Source organism: Microtus oregoni, unplaced genomic scaffold (genome assembly GCF_018167655.1).
Source record: "Microtus oregoni isolate MIOR12 unplaced genomic scaffold, Mior012 000024F_ref0000369, whole genome shotgun sequence".
Classification (NCBI taxonomy): domain Eukaryota; kingdom Metazoa; phylum Chordata; class Mammalia; order Rodentia; family Cricetidae; genus Microtus; species Microtus oregoni.
This window is the reverse complement of record NW_024543083.1, coordinates 30,845,687-30,862,771: the sequence shown is the minus strand read 5'-3', so window position 1 is coordinate 30,862,771 and position 17,085 is coordinate 30,845,687. Positions and strand designations below refer to the sequence as shown.

General features: G+C 35.5%; 1 protein-coding gene across 2 annotated transcripts in view; it reads left to right on the top strand.

The window, feature by feature from the left end:
- Window positions 1-17,085, top strand: part of Wdr17 (WD repeat domain 17) — an 82,040-nt gene that overhangs the window by 53,588 nt on the left and 11,367 nt on the right. For both annotated transcript variants that reach the window (XM_041673728.1, XM_041673727.1), the window contains 11 exons: window positions 2,313-2,462; window positions 2,550-2,680; window positions 2,981-3,106; window positions 3,895-4,050; window positions 6,144-6,208; window positions 9,690-9,822; window positions 9,956-10,047; window positions 11,160-11,259; window positions 12,105-12,244; window positions 14,488-14,508; window positions 15,436-15,547. In XM_041673728.1, the coding sequence (XP_041529662.1) occupies window positions 2,313-2,462; window positions 2,550-2,680; window positions 2,981-3,106; window positions 3,895-4,050; window positions 6,144-6,208; window positions 9,690-9,822; window positions 9,956-10,047; window positions 11,160-11,259; window positions 12,105-12,244; window positions 14,488-14,508; window positions 15,436-15,547 (1,226 nt within the window). The remainder of the gene's footprint in view (window positions 1-2,312; window positions 2,463-2,549; window positions 2,681-2,980; window positions 3,107-3,894; window positions 4,051-6,143; window positions 6,209-9,689; window positions 9,823-9,955; window positions 10,048-11,159; window positions 11,260-12,104; window positions 12,245-14,487; window positions 14,509-15,435; window positions 15,548-17,085) is intronic.

The following is a 17,085-nucleotide window of genomic DNA, read 5'->3' as shown; positions in this document are numbered from 1 at the left end:
CCAAAAAAATCACACATAGGTCTCCATAAATTATAAGCTGATTGGCCCATTAGCTCTAGCCTCTCATTGGCTAACTCTCACATCTTGATTAACCCATTTTTATTATCTATGTTAGCCATGTGGCTCAGTACCTTTTTTAGTGAGGCAGATCACATCCTGTTGCTTCGGTGATCTGGGCAGGAGTGGGAGGAATTAGCTTCCTCCTTCCCAGAATTCTCCTGTTCTCGTTACATCATTTCTATTTCCTGCCTGGCCAATCAGCATTTATTTAAAATATGATTGACAGAATACAGACAATTCTCCCGCACCATCTGAGAAAGGAAAAATCATTTTTTTCCAGGGATGAATATTCAGTAGGTCATCAGATCTCAAGTAGCTAGCCCTAAATACGTATATATATGAACAACACTAGATAGGATCAGTAGGCTATGTGTATATACAAACACACACATATGTTCATATAAAACAACAATAATTATAGAAGATACACCTGAGTCTGAGAAGTAAGGCGTGAGAGGGAAGGAGTAGAATATTCTAGTACTCATTTATAAAATTCCATATACATAATAAATATTTTATTTTATTTTTCCATGTGTAAAAGCAAAGAGCCTTTATTTTATGCAAGTTTGCAAACTCGGACCCTCCACATGTCCAACGTATTGGAATAAATGGAGAGCCCCGAATACAATTAGAATTGGGTTTTTATAGTAGTAAAGGTAGGGGTGAGGGGTTTCTGAGGTTCAGGACTCCTGATTGGCTGACATTTGTCTAGGCGTGTCCTGATGAGTGTACTGGCATGTGATCCTATCTACAGTGGTTGGAACGTTAGGCATTTCCTTTGGATTGTCTGTTCTTGGGTGGTGCTCAGGTAATCTTAGTTTATGGTCCTTCCTGCAACCAGGCACTGCTTCAGGTTAAACTACTGAGACTCAGTATATATATATAATAATATATTATAAATTATAATTATATATATAAAATATATAATTTAATGTGTAGTTCCATAGCTTCTACTCTGAATGATTGTTCTAACTGCAGAGAAGTTCATTGAGTTGTGTGGTTGTGTGTGTGTATGTATATATATATATATATAATTTGTTTGTGTATATAATATATATATATATAACTTTAATTGTATGAAGTTTATTATAAGAAAAAACTTGCAAAACTAGATGGTGGCAACATAAGCTTTATATCCCAGCATTTAGGAGGCAGAGGCAAGAAAATCTCTATGAGCTCAGGAACAGCCTGGTTTACAAAGCTACTTCCAGAATAATCAAAGCCACATAAAGAAACCTTGTTTTGAAAAACCAAAATGAATGAATGAATAAATAAATAAATAATTGCAAATATTTTTCCCTTGTCCTTTCAAGACATGGCTTCTTTCTTCCTTCCTTTCTTTCTTCCTTCCTTCCTCCCTCCCTCCCTCCCTCTCTCTCTCTCTCTCTCTCTCTCTTTCTCTCTTTTTCTTTCTTTTGTTGATTTTTCGAGACAGATTTTCTCTCTGTAGCTTTGGAGCCTGTCCTGTCACTGGCTCTGCAGACCAGGCTGGTCTTGAACTCACAGAGATCCATTTGCCTCTGCCTCCCAAGTGCTGGGATTAACGGTGTGTGCTACCTGCCCCACAGCGATACTTGCAAATATTTAAAAAAAAAAATAATAACAAAAAACTTACATACCAAAATTAACCAGACCTAAAGCTTATATATGCAGTGAACTTCTCTACAGTTAGAATAACTATTCAAAGCAGAGGCTGTGGAGCTCCATGTAGGAGCCAGCCATGATAAGCTAAATATGAACAGATCACCCAAAGAAAGTCCTTTACTTCCAACCATTATCACCTGCCAGAGTAGGACCCGGCCACTGATAAGTTTAATGGAGGCCTGAGTCTCAGTAGTTTAACATAATAAATATTTTAATAAAATATAATATATAATTCTTTTTCTGATGTCTACACTTAAATGCCTTGAGCTTTTCATTTTGAAATTAGAAGGTTCCTTTATTCGTCCGTTAATTCATAGGTTTCATACGCCCAGATGGAATTCCAGTGTAATTACTGCTTAACAAGTGAAATGTTGCTTTCTTATAACCACGCGTTTCTAACTATATTTATAGGATATACTAACCAACTTATTACCTCCCTTTATTCATTAAACACAAGTAGAAGCCTGGTTCAGAGGGAGAGCCTTTGAATTGCCCACATTTATTCATAACTTTAGTTCTGTTATGGTTTAATGAAAGCGTGCATATGTTTTTAAAGCATTGTTCCAGGTTTACTTTTGTTAAAGCAGACTTTTTTTTTCTCCCATCAGGTTTAACTTGTCATCCAAGTCGTCCCTTCACTATGGCTTCCTGCTCCCGTGATTCTACAGTGAGACTCTGGTCATTAACACCTTTAATCACCCCTTTACAAATCAATATTCTGGCAGACAGATCTTGGGAAGAAATTATCGGGAACACTGGTATTCAATATGTGCATGCACTTGATTTTATCTTTAAGTAATGTTCTCTAAGAAAAATGTCCTCACTGAATGGTGTTTTGTCCTCAGACAATGCTATAAAACAAGGCTCCCCTCCTCTACTGTGTGGGAAAGTGTCAAGAGACGTTAAACAAGAAGCAGAAAAACTAACGTGTAACCCTCACGTGAAAAAACTAAGATTGTTTTCAGAATGTTTATCAGTAAGTATTATAGAAATTATAAGTGGACATTGTCTCTTTAGGCAGAATAAGTCACCACAACGAGAAAAGGTCTTATCTTTAAACTGTAGCCCATTTGCATGAACCATTGCAGCTCAGTATTTTAATATGATCTGTACAATATTAGAGGGTGGAGCTAAATCCACAAGAAAAAATAAGAATGTGTACTTAGTTTTCTGTTAATTTATTGACTGTATGATGTAATGCCTCTGAGGGCTAGAATGCTGTGAGGATTTTTCTTGTGTGCGGATTTCTCTTTGATTATCTCATAATTCCTTCCAGCCTCCAGGTGGCAGTGACAATTTGTGGAACCTGGTGGCCGTGATTAAAGGACAAGATGACAGCCTGCTTCCTCAGAACTACTACAAAGGGATGATGCACTCGAAACACCTGGTTAAATTTAAAACAGTAAGTGATCACACAAGCATGGTATACTTCCACCGAAGTTTTCCTTTTCTACCCACTGAAGCAAGAAAGTGGTTGGTAGACTGAAATAAACACTGAGAAGACAAAATTAGTAACAGCAGTGAAAATACGAGAATAAGGTAGCCATGGTTTATAGAGATTAAATTACATGAGTCTTCAAATTGAGTTGGGACTCCATGAAAAGTCTTATCTTTACTGCTACCTCAGGTGGTCACAGCTTAGCTGATGGGCTCTTGTCACTATTAGCTACCACCTGCTGAGATAATATATACCACTGACAACAAAATCTGCCCTGGAAGCTAAAACAACAACAACAAAGCAAAAGTTTATGTATTTTTAATAAAAAGCAGTGATTCAGACAGCACGGAAATCACACCAGGAATCAGATTTGTTGTTTCCCTTCATAAAAAGAGAATTCTTAAGTCACAAACAAAATATCTGAAACTGTTGTAGAAAAACAGGTCTACTATATAGAAGCCGAAGTGAGCCAGTAATTTTCAGTCCCATTGGAAAGCATTTCTGTGTGTCTAAACAGTTGTGTCTCACCGCGTTCAGCCTCTGGGATTCCAGATAACCCACACTGGGAGGGAATAAGGGAAGAGGGACACACCGCTTCCAGAGTGCTTACTCTGCGAACTGCTCACAACAGTGTAAAGACGATCATATTTTACAGATAAAAATATCACTTTAAAATATTTAATTTCCAATAGTACATGCTCTTAAAATACCTGTTCTCATACTCATTCATCTATTTATAATCTTCTCTTTAGTCTGAAGCCCAAGAACTCACAACAATCAAGGTATCTAAGTTCGGTGGAGGTATTGGCGCACCTACTAAGGAGAAAAAGCTGAAGGAAGCTGCTGAAATACACCTGAGATTAGGGCAGATTCAGAGATACTGTGAACTGATGGTGGAGCTCGGAGAGGTAATGTGCCATTAAAGGAAGAGTACTGTGTCGACCACGATACCCCACATACTAGGAATTCAACTAATTCCATATAGAAGTTCACTTTGCCCCATATAATTAACAAGCAGGTGCCAGGTTGTATCATAGGGAGTTAGCAAAGTGAGGTCTCCAGGCTAGCAACGCCAGACCCACACCAGACCTACAAGAGCATGAAAGTTGGTCTGCACTTCAAGCATCTGTGCTTGGTTTTTGTAAGCCCTTGTGGCTATTGTCATCTGTGCTGAAGTGTGAGAGTTACTCCAGGACTGTTGTGATGGGTCTGTGTTGGCTGATGTGCTTCGAGTAGCATCTCCTCCACTTGGCACACCTAGATCCCACCCTGGCTGAAAGAGGAATGCCTCAATGGGTGCATTTAAATGTGGTGGGGACTGTTACAATTTCTAATGGAGACCAAAGCAACAAAGCACATTTTTCTGACATCTTCTCCTGGCCTCTGTAGATACCCACACTCATGTGGCCTGCACTCACATAGATACACACATACATATAACCCTAAATAAAAATAAAAATCAACCTAAAACAAAGGAATGCATAAATAACATAAGTAAAATTAAAGTGTAGCAAAATACAATTTAACCCCTATCTTTTTATAACTTTTGGCATACATATAGATAAAAAATGAATTGCAAATTGATAAATAATAAAATATCCTGATTAATAGGCACTTAAAAGTATTTAAAAGTAATAAAATTATTTATTTTTCATATTGTGACTGTTTGATTAAATGTTACAATGTCAACAGAGCCCTTAAAGCCAGGGTGTCAAGTGAATAGATAAGTTTTAGGAGAACGGTACATTCTTCTTCATTGATGTTTGTTTGCATGTGAGTATATGAGATTTTAAATTCCTTTTTCTTTTTACTTTTTATTTGGTTGTTTGTTTATTTTTCAGGCAGGGTTTCTCTGTATAGCTTTTGTTCTGGAACTCTCTCCGTAGAGCAGGCTTGACCAGGCTGGCCTCAAACTCCCAGAGATCTACCTGCCTCTGCCTCCCTAGTGCTGGGATTAAAGGAGTGCACCACAACTGCCTGGCAAGATTTTAAACTCTTCCCTACATCCCTTTCTCAGTTGGGAATCTATTTCTGAAGCTGTGTAGTAGTACTACTGTGCACATCCTAATGGCCTCAATTACTCCTGGAATTGTACCTGAATTCTTCAGAATCGGAGTCGACTTATACGTACTCGTCATCATGACTCTATGAACAGTTCCTATTTCAGGAAACCTATTGCTATGAAATTAGGAAAGCCTTTCCCTTTTTCACTTACAAGACTTATGTTTTTATTGGAGCAGCTTAGTGAATTTAAAGCTCATCTACATTTCAACGTTTATTCCTCCATTCCCCTACAATGAAGACGTTTTTTAGTAAAAACATATTTAAGGAAACTGTTTATTAACATGATTTAAGTATGCAGTTTTAAAAAAGATTAGCATATCATGCATATGCACACAAAAAATGTATACAGATAATATTCAATATATTATTTAAATTTTAACTTCAATTTTTAAGTTAATTACCAGTCTTTTAGCCTTAATTGCATTATAGACCCCAGTGCTTTGGAAAGCCTTAATTAAAGTGAAGTTTTTATTTATGCAGTGATATTTTAAAATATTTTCTCTTCCATTTCTTATTAGACCTCAAACCCAAATGTTGAAGTGACAATAATAATCAGTTTTGAATTAAGAATGACCTTTAAATGTTGCCCATGTTATAAAATATGACAGATTTAGTTTTAAAGAAAGCTATGATAGTAAATAGCTTTTACACAATAAGTTATACAATGGAAATGATGCATTTATTCAACAAAAGAAACTAATAATTCTTTCGAAGTTTGTAGTAGGATTTTCCCTGAAACAGTAGAATTTCATGTATTTTATTTTACAATATGTTGCTGTTTACCTGTTTTGGACTATATTAAAGAGCTTATTATTGTATTCCTGATATTATGAAACTCTAAAAAGTGTTTATGACTAACATGAATCTGTAAAATGTCTGCTTAGAATTATATAACTCATCTAAATGTGTACATTTCTGTTCTTGCTCAACTTTGTAGTGGGACAAAGCCTTGTCCATTGCGCCTGGAGTATCTGTGAAATACTGGAGGAAGTTAATGCAGAGGTAAAGTGACAGTCTGTGTCCAAAGAGAGATCTTAATGTTATGTATTGACATAGAAAGAACATACAAATATGACAGTAGGGGGGCTGGAGAGATGGCTCAGAGGTTAAGAGCACTGCCTGCTCTACGAAAGGTCCTCAGTTCAATTCCCAGCAACCACATGGTGGCTCACAACCATCTATAGTGGGGTCTGGTGCCCTCTTCTAGCCTGCAGACATACACACGGACAGAATATTGTATACATAATAAATAAATAAATAAATATTAAAAAAACAAATATGACAGTAGTTCTTAACAGTCCATATACCTATGTTATACTAAATAATAAAAGAATTTTGTATCTACCACTATAATAATTAGATAATTGTTTACAAATCATTTTGGTATTATTATGTTTATCCTGAGATCTTAAGACTATAGTAGCCAGATGTTTCTCCTTACCAATGAAGAAAAACAAAGACTAGCAAATTACCAAATATATATTTCTACTGAAGTAGCAGTGTGAAGACTTTCTGAGGTTATCATAAGCTTGTAGAAGATTGTTCTATGTATAATGCCACTCTCTGAGGAAATGAATTCTTGCCATGCCTCCATGTTAAGTCTAAGTTAATAGCAGATTTGTCTGACCACATAACAGATTTGTCTGACCACTGAAGGAACTTTTTGTATATTTTTTAAAAAAGCATATTTTTCTTTTATTTTTTCTTAATTTTCTAAAGTTACTGTAACAAATGGCCACAAGATGGATTGTAACCTCACAGTTCCTGAAATTAAAAATTCAAAATCAGTGCATTGACAGAGTTGATTTAACCTTGGAGGTTCTGAGGAAGAACCCTCTGTTCGCTGCTATAATCTCCAGCTTCTGCTAGCTAAAGCTACATTGCTGTTCTCACTGATTTAACCTCTGTGTCTCTTTGGCCAAATTTAATTTTTCTTAAAATATTCCTTCTGGAATTTAGACCTACCTTATCCTAATTTGGTATAACCCCCTATTAATTTAGTAAGTTACATAGAAAAAAGTATTTTGTTGTAATATTGCTTTCAAAGGTTCCAAATGTTAAGAATTAAATGTATGCCTTTTGGAGCACATTTATAATCATAACACATTTTTATCTAATCTGACATTCAGCAACTGTCTTAATGGTTATTAAGTGGTTATATACTAATCTTTGTGCTAAGCCAGTAGAGTACTGTTAGAGAGTAATAATCTTTCTTTTGCTATTATAACGAGAAATTTGAGAGTTTTTTTTCTTTTAAATCTTGGTTTAAGAAAAATCCTATTTCTAGTCAGGCACATAAAATAAAATTAGTGAAGGCTAAGCATGAAAGCTAGAAGGATGTGTATAGTTTGCCATGGAAAGGTATACTATTGGCTACGATTCAGTCTTCCAGAAATAGTATAAGTACACCATTTGCTTGAACCTTCAAGCTCTGAGAATGTCAGATCCTTTCTATACTTTATCAACAAACTTGGTAATGATACTGTTCCCGTGAATGCTTAATAAATTCAAGTTAGTAGTGACTTATTACATAAAAAACTATTTTTCCTCAATCAATATAAACTAAAGTGAATGTCACTTAGGACAAAAGTACAGTCACTCACTCATTGTTGATAGCAGGTAAAACTAAAAATATTTGGTATTTTATATGATTGTTAATATACTTTTGCAGCATCTTTGCCATAATAATGTTGTATTTTTAATGGTAGTTATTTATGAGATGAATGTAAACAACCTTCAAATATATTATAAAAGAAGACATCTGGCATAGACTTGTATTTGTACTCTCTGCCACAAATCAAGAGACATTAATAGAATGCACTAGTAAAAGCGTTTGAGATCTAGTCAGTAGAGAAAGGGAATTAAAGGCTGGAGTGCAGGTCTCAGGCATGAGTGCCCAATGGAAATGGGAAGGAAACAAGACCTAACTGTTCTGGGCTTTTAAACATTTAAAATTATTTTCTTGTTCCTAAGACCAACAGAAGACATTAAAAGATCTTAAACAGGGTAGAAAGTGACCACCTCGAACTTCTGTATTGGAAATTCACATAAACTGAAGAAGGAGACAGATTGGAGAAAAGCCCAGTGGCATCTGCACCACGAGACAAGAGAGGCATGGAACCCTTACACAGTGACAGGGAAGAAGGGCTGACACGTGTGACTACTTAAAGTGAACTGGCTTTAGTCATAGACATGATTGTATAGATAATTCTTGGGTCGTAGACTTGAAAAAAAAGGTAGATGTTGCTTTCTGTTGACTTGAGATTTCAAAACAAAGCATTTCCGTTACCAACTAGCCAGGCCCAGGGTCCTACTGCTGCGCATGCGTAGTCAGTGTTCGGTGACATGCTTAGTTAATCCAGGGGCCTAGGGCTGTGAATCACCACGTAATCTGTGTGTATTCATTGCATGGCTGCACAAGTCTCCGTACACATGCACCAAGTCCCCTTTAAAAGCAGGCTTTGCCCGTTCCTTGCTCTTCTCCTTTCTTTCCAAGGCAGGCCTCCACAGACCTCTCCTTTCTCCCTTTTCACCCCCCCCCCATGAATAAACTGCCATGTGGGTTTCTCGTACATTGTAGTTCTTCTCCCTCCCCCCGCCCTAAACTACAACAGAAAGTACCAACAAAATCTAGGCATACTTAAAATAATTAGCACATGAGATTGTTAGTTTTCACAGAGCTTGTTAAATTGAAGATTTCCTTGTTATTTTCATAGCAATATAAAGTAGATAATATTACTTCTTTAGTCCATATAAGAAAGTTGGACCACACTAGGATAGAACTTTCCTTTGTAAGATTTGAAAGGTCAAAAGCTTTGGGCAGAAAAAAGAAAGCAAGATTGGAATAAGCTAAATAGGACAGGAGGAGCAGATTGGAATGCGGGAAAAAAAATTAAAACATAGCTTTAAAAGCCAATGCCTGATTTTTTCTTTCTGTTTCTTAAATGTGACTCAGTTGATAGAGCGCTTGCCTAGAACACACAGATTCCTGGGATCGATCCCTAGCACCTTATAAATTAAGTATTGGCACATGCCTGTAATCCAAGCACTCTGGACATAGAAGTAGTAAGAATGTAATTCAGGTTTATCCTCAAATATATACTGTGTTCAAAACTAGATCCTTTCTATAGTTAGATGGATAGAAAGGAAGGAAGGAAGGGAGGAGGGAAGGGAAGGGGTGTGGAAAGGGGAAGAAGAAGGGGAAGAGAGAGAGAAGAAGAAGAAGAAGAAGAAGAAGAAGAAGAAGAAGAAGAAGAAGAAGAAGAAGAAAGGCTAAAAGTATTTCAAGGGAAAATCAATCAAGTATTTTGTAGAGCTTTTATTCATATTCCTTACATGATCTATGTTTAAAATATGAACTTCAGTATTTATGAAACCTAGAAATTTTAGCCATGTTTTTTTAAAATAACAGTCTAATTGAGAAACCTTAAAACTAAGATTTCAATTGAATTTAGAGTAATAAAGATAGTCTTTCTCTCTTTAGGAGAGCTGACCAATTAATTCAGGAAGATAAGGATGATGTCATTCCATACTGCATAGCCATTGGTGATGTGAAAAAACTAGTCAATTTTTTTGTGTCCAGAGGTCAGCTTAAAGAAGCTCTGCTTGTTGCACAGGTATAATCACATAAGCATGCCAGGTGAATACATTGTGGCTGGATATGGGGGGTAGAGAAAGTCGTGTTGATCAGAACTGAAGTTGGATACCAGTAATTATCTAATAATTAATTAAACTCCAATTGTATTGTAGGCTGCCTGTGAAGGAAATATGCAACCCTTACATGTTTCTCCACCTAACGGAGCTTCATGTTCTGATGATATTTACAAAGAAGATTTTAATGAGTGAGTGATATGCCTTTGTTTCAGGTCATTATTTTATAGCTGTTTTCCCTTTAGAAGTTTTGAAATAAGGTCATTCAGCCTCCTTTTGTGAAGTGAGCACTTGCCCTCTAGTATGCAAATGCATTCCTTCCATTATCTAGCTCCATGACAACATCCATCCCTATGAAGGAAAAACTTCTAGGCAGGTAGATACAGCCTCTGCACACTCAGCACTTCCAGGGGGAGAGCAATGGGACAGAGGAAGACATGTAGTAGAGGAGGGGTGGCTTTGCTTTAAAAAGCAGAATACCCAATATCCAAGATCTCTCGGTAACCACATTTGTCAGTGTTAGTGCCTAGAATATGATTTAGTCTTCTTTTAAAGAAGAAATCCTTGTAAAATGTTTTGACTTAAAATTTTTTAGACTTTCAACCTTTTCCTTAAGTTGATTTGTTTATCTGTCTTTCCTATGATATTTCTAATGATTCCTATTAATTTCCAGGACAATACTGTACTTTTTTTAAGCTTCCCGCCATTTAGCAAACAATTGTGAAATGTTTATTTTTGTATGCAGTATTTTGCCTGCAGGCCAGAAGAGGGCACCAGGTCTCATTACAGATGGTTGTGTGTCACCATGTGGTTGCTGGGAAGTGCACTCGGAAATGAGCTCTTAACAGCTGGGCCATCTCTACAGTCCCAACTGAAATGTTAAACAAGTATTTCTTTTTGTGTCTTAGCTGCTTTTCTTTGCTTTTCTTCTTCTAAACTTGGCATGTTAAAGATAGGTACATGTCACATTGTTGATATTAACTAAAATTTTTTAAAATGTCATTTCAACCTTGGTTATTCTAAAGTCAGCCTATAGCTGTTGCAAATTATTCGATGCAGAATGGTAGACAACACAATCATGTCTTGACTTCCCAAGCCTTCCTGTTGGCACTTGTGGGAACCAAGACTGGGAAGAGCTTTATATCACACTTTTTTAAAGTCTGATTTCTGACTTAAATCAGGGTTAAGTCTAAAACAAGAATGTGAACTGAACTATTTGTTCTCTTAATTGCCTTAAAAGGGCATTAATTCACATTTGTGATAGAATTACTAAGCTAATACCGATTACTTTTTTTCTTTCTAGGATCCTACACAAAGTCATTAATGAGCTGGCAGAATGGTATTTTCAGGATGGCCGAGCAGTGTTGGCTGCGTGCTGCCATCTTGCTGTAGATGACATTGAGGTACAATAGTTCAAAATGATACATATAGCTCAGAGGTTCTCAACCTGTGGGTCACTGACCCCTCTGATGGGGCTAACTGACCTTTTCATGGGGTTCACCTAAGACCATCAGAAAACACAGGCGTTTACATTGCAATTCATAACAGTAGCAAAATTACAATTATGAAGTAACATCGACATAATTTTATGGTTGGTAGTCACCGTAACATGAGGAACCGTATTAAAGGGTCACAGCATTAGGTAAGTTGAAAACCACTGATATGGCTGAATAGCTCTCAGGTATGTTATGGTGCTGGAAGGGGAGAAACCAGATGCCATCTGGTGTCACATGTTTCCAAGTCTCACGATGAAATAGCACATGTACATACTACGCTCTATGTGCTTTGTTTTATCTATTTTGCTTACCAGATAAATATTTGTAACAACCTAGGCAATAATTTAGTATTGTTGCATAATCTAGGAGAAGCTTTTAATGTTCTCTTCTGATGAAGACAGATGACATGTTCAAGATACAGGCCAATATTATAGGAGCAAAAGAGATTAGAATCATGGCTCATTGACACAAAACTTAACTAGAATTTATGAAGCCTTGGGTTGCAAAAAGTTGAGTTGTAACATTTTAAATTCTAAGTTGGAAAATAAGCTTTATTTCTCACAGGCAGCTTCATTTCTCCCATCTGAAAATCTGAATTATTATCGCATAGGTACTTTATGGAAACATATTCAATATATCGAAAAAAATTAGTATCTAGGCTAATATTAATTTATCTGCTTATAAGCTTGGATGAAAATAACCATTCCACTAAGCATCTATGCAACTGAAAGAACTGTTTTCTTACAAACAAGCATGCTATGGCATACCTGATCCGTGGGAATGAACTAGAGCTGGCAGTCTCAGTGGGCACTGTGCTAGGAGAATCTGCAGCCCCAGCAACCCATTATGCCCTGCAGTTACTGGCCAGAAAATGCATGATGACTCCAATGTGGTAAGAAACTTCTAATTGAAAGAGTAATTTTGCAGTTATGGCATGCATTTTAGAAAATTAAAAACAGATTTTAAGACGATAATGTGAAGAATATGTTATGTGTGTTATATCTTTATATATATATATATATATATATATATATATATATATATATATGTTTGAGATATCATTGTGAAAGAAAGTGTAGCAGGGGAATTAAATCTATCATGACCCTTTCAGAGGTAGCCCGGTTATAATTTTGTAATACTTCAAGTGATATAATATCATGAGACAACAAGTGTATGTTTTTTCACCATTGCTCGGGCCCCAATTTCCACTATTAAAAATTTTCACATCTACTCTATTCTTGTCCTATCTTTGTGATTTACTTTAAGGCTGAGAAACAAGGTTTGTTTGTCTGAAATAATAGAGCAGTCCTTGTCCAAACTCTGTGCTTTCAATGGGTTACATGGAAATCTGGATCTAAGTCATTCTCGTTCAGTTTGCATCACCCTGTTCTTAGGACAGACAATCAGTCACTACATAGGCCATTTTAGAAAATATAGGATGCTGTTGTTCAATGGGTAAGTCCTGACTAAAGATAACTATAGAGATTGTTTGTTTGAGGTTGGAAAGATGGCTTAGCCGTTAAAAGTACTTGCTGTTCTTACAGAGCACCCAAGTTCAGTTCCCAGTACCCATGTCAAACAGCTTACAAGCACCCCTAACTCCAGTTTAAGTGTCTCCTTTTGGTCCCTGTGGGCACCTGTACACATTGGTACACCACAACTTATATTCAAACACAAATACTCACCAAAAACTAAAATAATAAGTATAACTCTTCAGAATTTTACTTTATCTTTCTCCAAAAATACCTATGGGAAGTTTCTAAACAAGCTTTTAAATGAGGACTTTCGCTTCTTCCTAGTCCACACTTCATGTGAACAAACTGGTAAGATTTGATGATGACCATAAGTATCAAAGCTTCTGCTGCTAATGATGATGATGATGAGGAGGAGAGGATGGGATGATTATGATGGGATGATTCAGGCCCAGATAACACATTTGAACTTCTTACTGGGTACCAAGCAATAGTTTAAATAGTTTACATGCCATGAACTACACTGTTCTGTGAAGCAGACACTGATTTGCCGGAGGACTCAATGAATCATGATCGAAAGTAAGAGCTAGATAAAAAGCTTGTCCCCTTAATTACCAGAATATATCACTGTCTCATTGAAAAGAAGCTTTCTACTTTTTTCTTTTCCTTTTTTTCTTGACCTTGGATAGTAAACTAAGGAGATCATCATTACTCAGAGTTTACTCAAGTCTTATAGTGATTTAAGAGCACTCTCCACTACCAAAATATAGTGGTACCCTGTGATAGATTCAAATGGCTCCAACACCACTGTGTGCTGAGAGTTCCAAATGATCCAATCCCTGTCAAAAGCCTGCAACAATCCACCATGTAGTCTACTATGATTGGCCTGAGGCCAATCAAAAAGTTTGAAATCTAACACAAATCATTTATTTACAAATATGGTTGACGTTTATTCACATTAATGACATCTAATCTGAATTAAGTGTTTTTAAAAGATGATATATACAGGTAACATTAGATTGAATGAACAGTTGTATTAATAAGTTTAGGCTTATAATAATATATTATATAATATATATATATATATATATATATATATATATATTAACAACAAAGAAGAAGAAGGCATAGATTTGAGTGAGGGAAAGGGTACATGGGAGGTTTGGCTGGAGGCAATCGTACAAATGATGGTATTTCTGATTTCAAAAAGTAAAAATATGTTATATATTTGAAAAAAGAAAAAAGTAAAGATAAAATGGTTGCTAATTGCTAAATTTGTAATTGTTTTATTCAGGTGTTAGGAACTTTTTTACTGAGCTGATATCTGTCATACTTTCTTCTAACAAAGCTCAAACTTCCATTCCCTGGTGACCCCCCCCCCACCAGGTGTTCTTCCATTTCATAATCTGACACCAGAAACCAGAATAAGGTTCAAATTCTGGAAACTATCATGCTTAGTATAATAATTTTCATAAATAATGCATGCATAGCTATTTGAATTCTACAGATAAAAGATCAATAAAATTTTATTATTTGGTTTAAGGTAGCTAGTTATAATTTCATAAATCAAATCAGTTTGTGTATTTTACATTTACCAATGCAGTTTTGTTTGCCTCCTGGTAGTTATGTTTTCTGATATTCATATTCAATATCTTCTCTCCAGCTTCCCATCAGTTGCATACAGGTACTGTTTTAGTTTTGTTCATATTAGCATGTTATTTTAAAAGTTCACACAATTTTAAGTATTTAAGACTATCTTCATACTATTTCATTTTATAATATTCCAATTTGTATATGTCAGATATATATGTATATATATATAACCTAGTCATAGAACAATAAAAATATTTTTATAGCTAAATACATGATTTTGCAATTAAAGTTATATAGAAAAGCACTGTGTTTGTGTGCGTGTGTGTGTGTATGCCATTCTTAAAAGTTAAATATCCCCTTGAGCCACTGGAAATTTGGTGTTTCATTAATTATAATACATGAAACAAAAAAATTCCTTTCTTACTGCTTTGAGACTAACTTCTCAAAGGAAATATCACAATGTTAAGTCCATATCATTTTGTCCTTGTAAGAAATTTATTACACTAGTAGAAATCTTTTAAAATACCTTAAAACTATATTTCTTCCTTTAATTTCTTTATAACCCTTAAAAAGCATGCAGAACAACAGAAATCAAAGATTTAAGATTTCTATTTTCCTGGCATCAGAGCATAGGCTAATAGAACTTCCATTCTTGACAGGAAAGATAAAGAGAGGAAATGAGTTAGCTTTCTCTTTACTTAATGATTTTCTCCAAAATCCTATTACAACGCTGTAGTCTGGTAGAGAATTCTTCTCTAATAATAAAATGGAGTGCTCTGGATTGAAAATTTAGTTTATTCAAATTTGGCATTTTGAAAACTTTTGATAATGCACTCATCCTTCATAGTGTTTTCTGTAATCTATATTTGTGACAGTTTGCTATAAATATTGAAATAAACATTATGTAGATAGATAAGCAAGGCTGGTATATTGTATGAGTCTCCTTTTGTTGAAATACTTATGGATCTATTTTTGGATCATTTCCTCAATGGAGCTTTCTCCTTTGTTACACAAACAGGAACTTGGCAGCTGATCTTCTCCTGATGACTCCTGATAACGAAGTACAGTTAGTAAAACTGTGTGCCTTCTACCCAGGGTGCAATGAAGAGATAAATGATCTTCACAAGAAGGTAGCTGATGATATATTAGTGAATCTAGTCTGGAATGATATGCTATGAATTTAGTAATTTTTGGTACAAATAGAAATTCATGCCAAAAATTAAATAATGACATGTCACTTTGGGATACCTATTAACTTGACAAAAACAATAACCAAAAGAAAGAACATTTATTGACTTCTATTCATGGCTTGGAATGTATATAATATATAATATATATAGTTTGGATGGATATATACACATATATATATATTATACACACACACATATGAAATACAAAGAAAGAAAACTCACAGAAGTAAAGAATCTGCCCAAATTATTTGAAGATGGATTGAGAATCTCAACTCCAAAAAGTCTAACTAACCCATAGTCCTTTCTACTGTACCACTTTGTATCTGAAGGTGTGTTTACAAGACCATATTTTAACATCTTTGTGTGTGTGTTCACACACATACACATCAGGGAGTCACAGGACAATGTCAGATGCTTTCCTATATTGCTCCCACCTTTTTGTTTTTAGGAACTCAGTCATGGGACATAAATCTCACTGGTTGTCTAGACTGTTTGACCAGTGAACTCCAGGAACCTTCCCGTCCCCACCTCTTCAATGCTGATGTTAAAAACAAGACTGATTTGCTGGGCTTTCGTACAGGTCCTGGAGAGCCAAACTCAGGACCTCATGACTACAAGCCATGTGCTTTATTGACTGAGCTATCACCTATTAATAGCTTTTCTTTAAAAAAAAATCAATAAATTTCATACATAGTATTCAAATGTGATTTAAAAAATATTGATTCAAAGACTGCCGGAATCTTAATTACCAATATTACATATAAAAAGAACCAAAGTAATCCCAGCACTCGGGAGGCAGAGGCAGGTGGATCTCTGTGAGTTCGAGACCAGCCTGCTCTACAGAGCTAGTTCCAGGACAGGCTCCAAAACCACAGAGAAACCTTGTCTCGAAAAAAACCAAAAAAAAAAAAAAAAGAACCAAAGTATCTAATAGAAGAGATTATTTATACAGATTAGAGTATGTTTCTTTATTTAAAAAAATCATGAGACTGACTTTAATATTGTAAGTATATGTCTATGAAGAACATGTGTATGGTTTCATTTGGAAAATAGCCAGTAATGTGCATATTGTTATAACACATAAGAAACTACTTTTATTTATTTGCTTGTTTGTTTGAAACAGGGTCTCAGGTCTCACTATAAACATATTGTACAAATGTATGTATGTATACACACACACACACACATATATATATGCATTATAATAAAGTCAGAGCAACTTCCACACCCACCACCTCATCTGATGTAAAAACACCAAAATCCTTTCCTCAAAGTGTTTTGAAAGATACGCTACTATTAAATGCAATCACCTTGCTATGCAGCAGAACTTAAAAACTCCTCTTGTCTGTGATTCTGAGCTGTAGAGAGCATGATTAGCATCTCCCTTTCTTGCTGGAATAATAGAGACAAGAGCATCTTCAGCTAATGTTCATTATACATGCTAAAGGATATGACCAGAGTCTTTAATCAGAATTCAT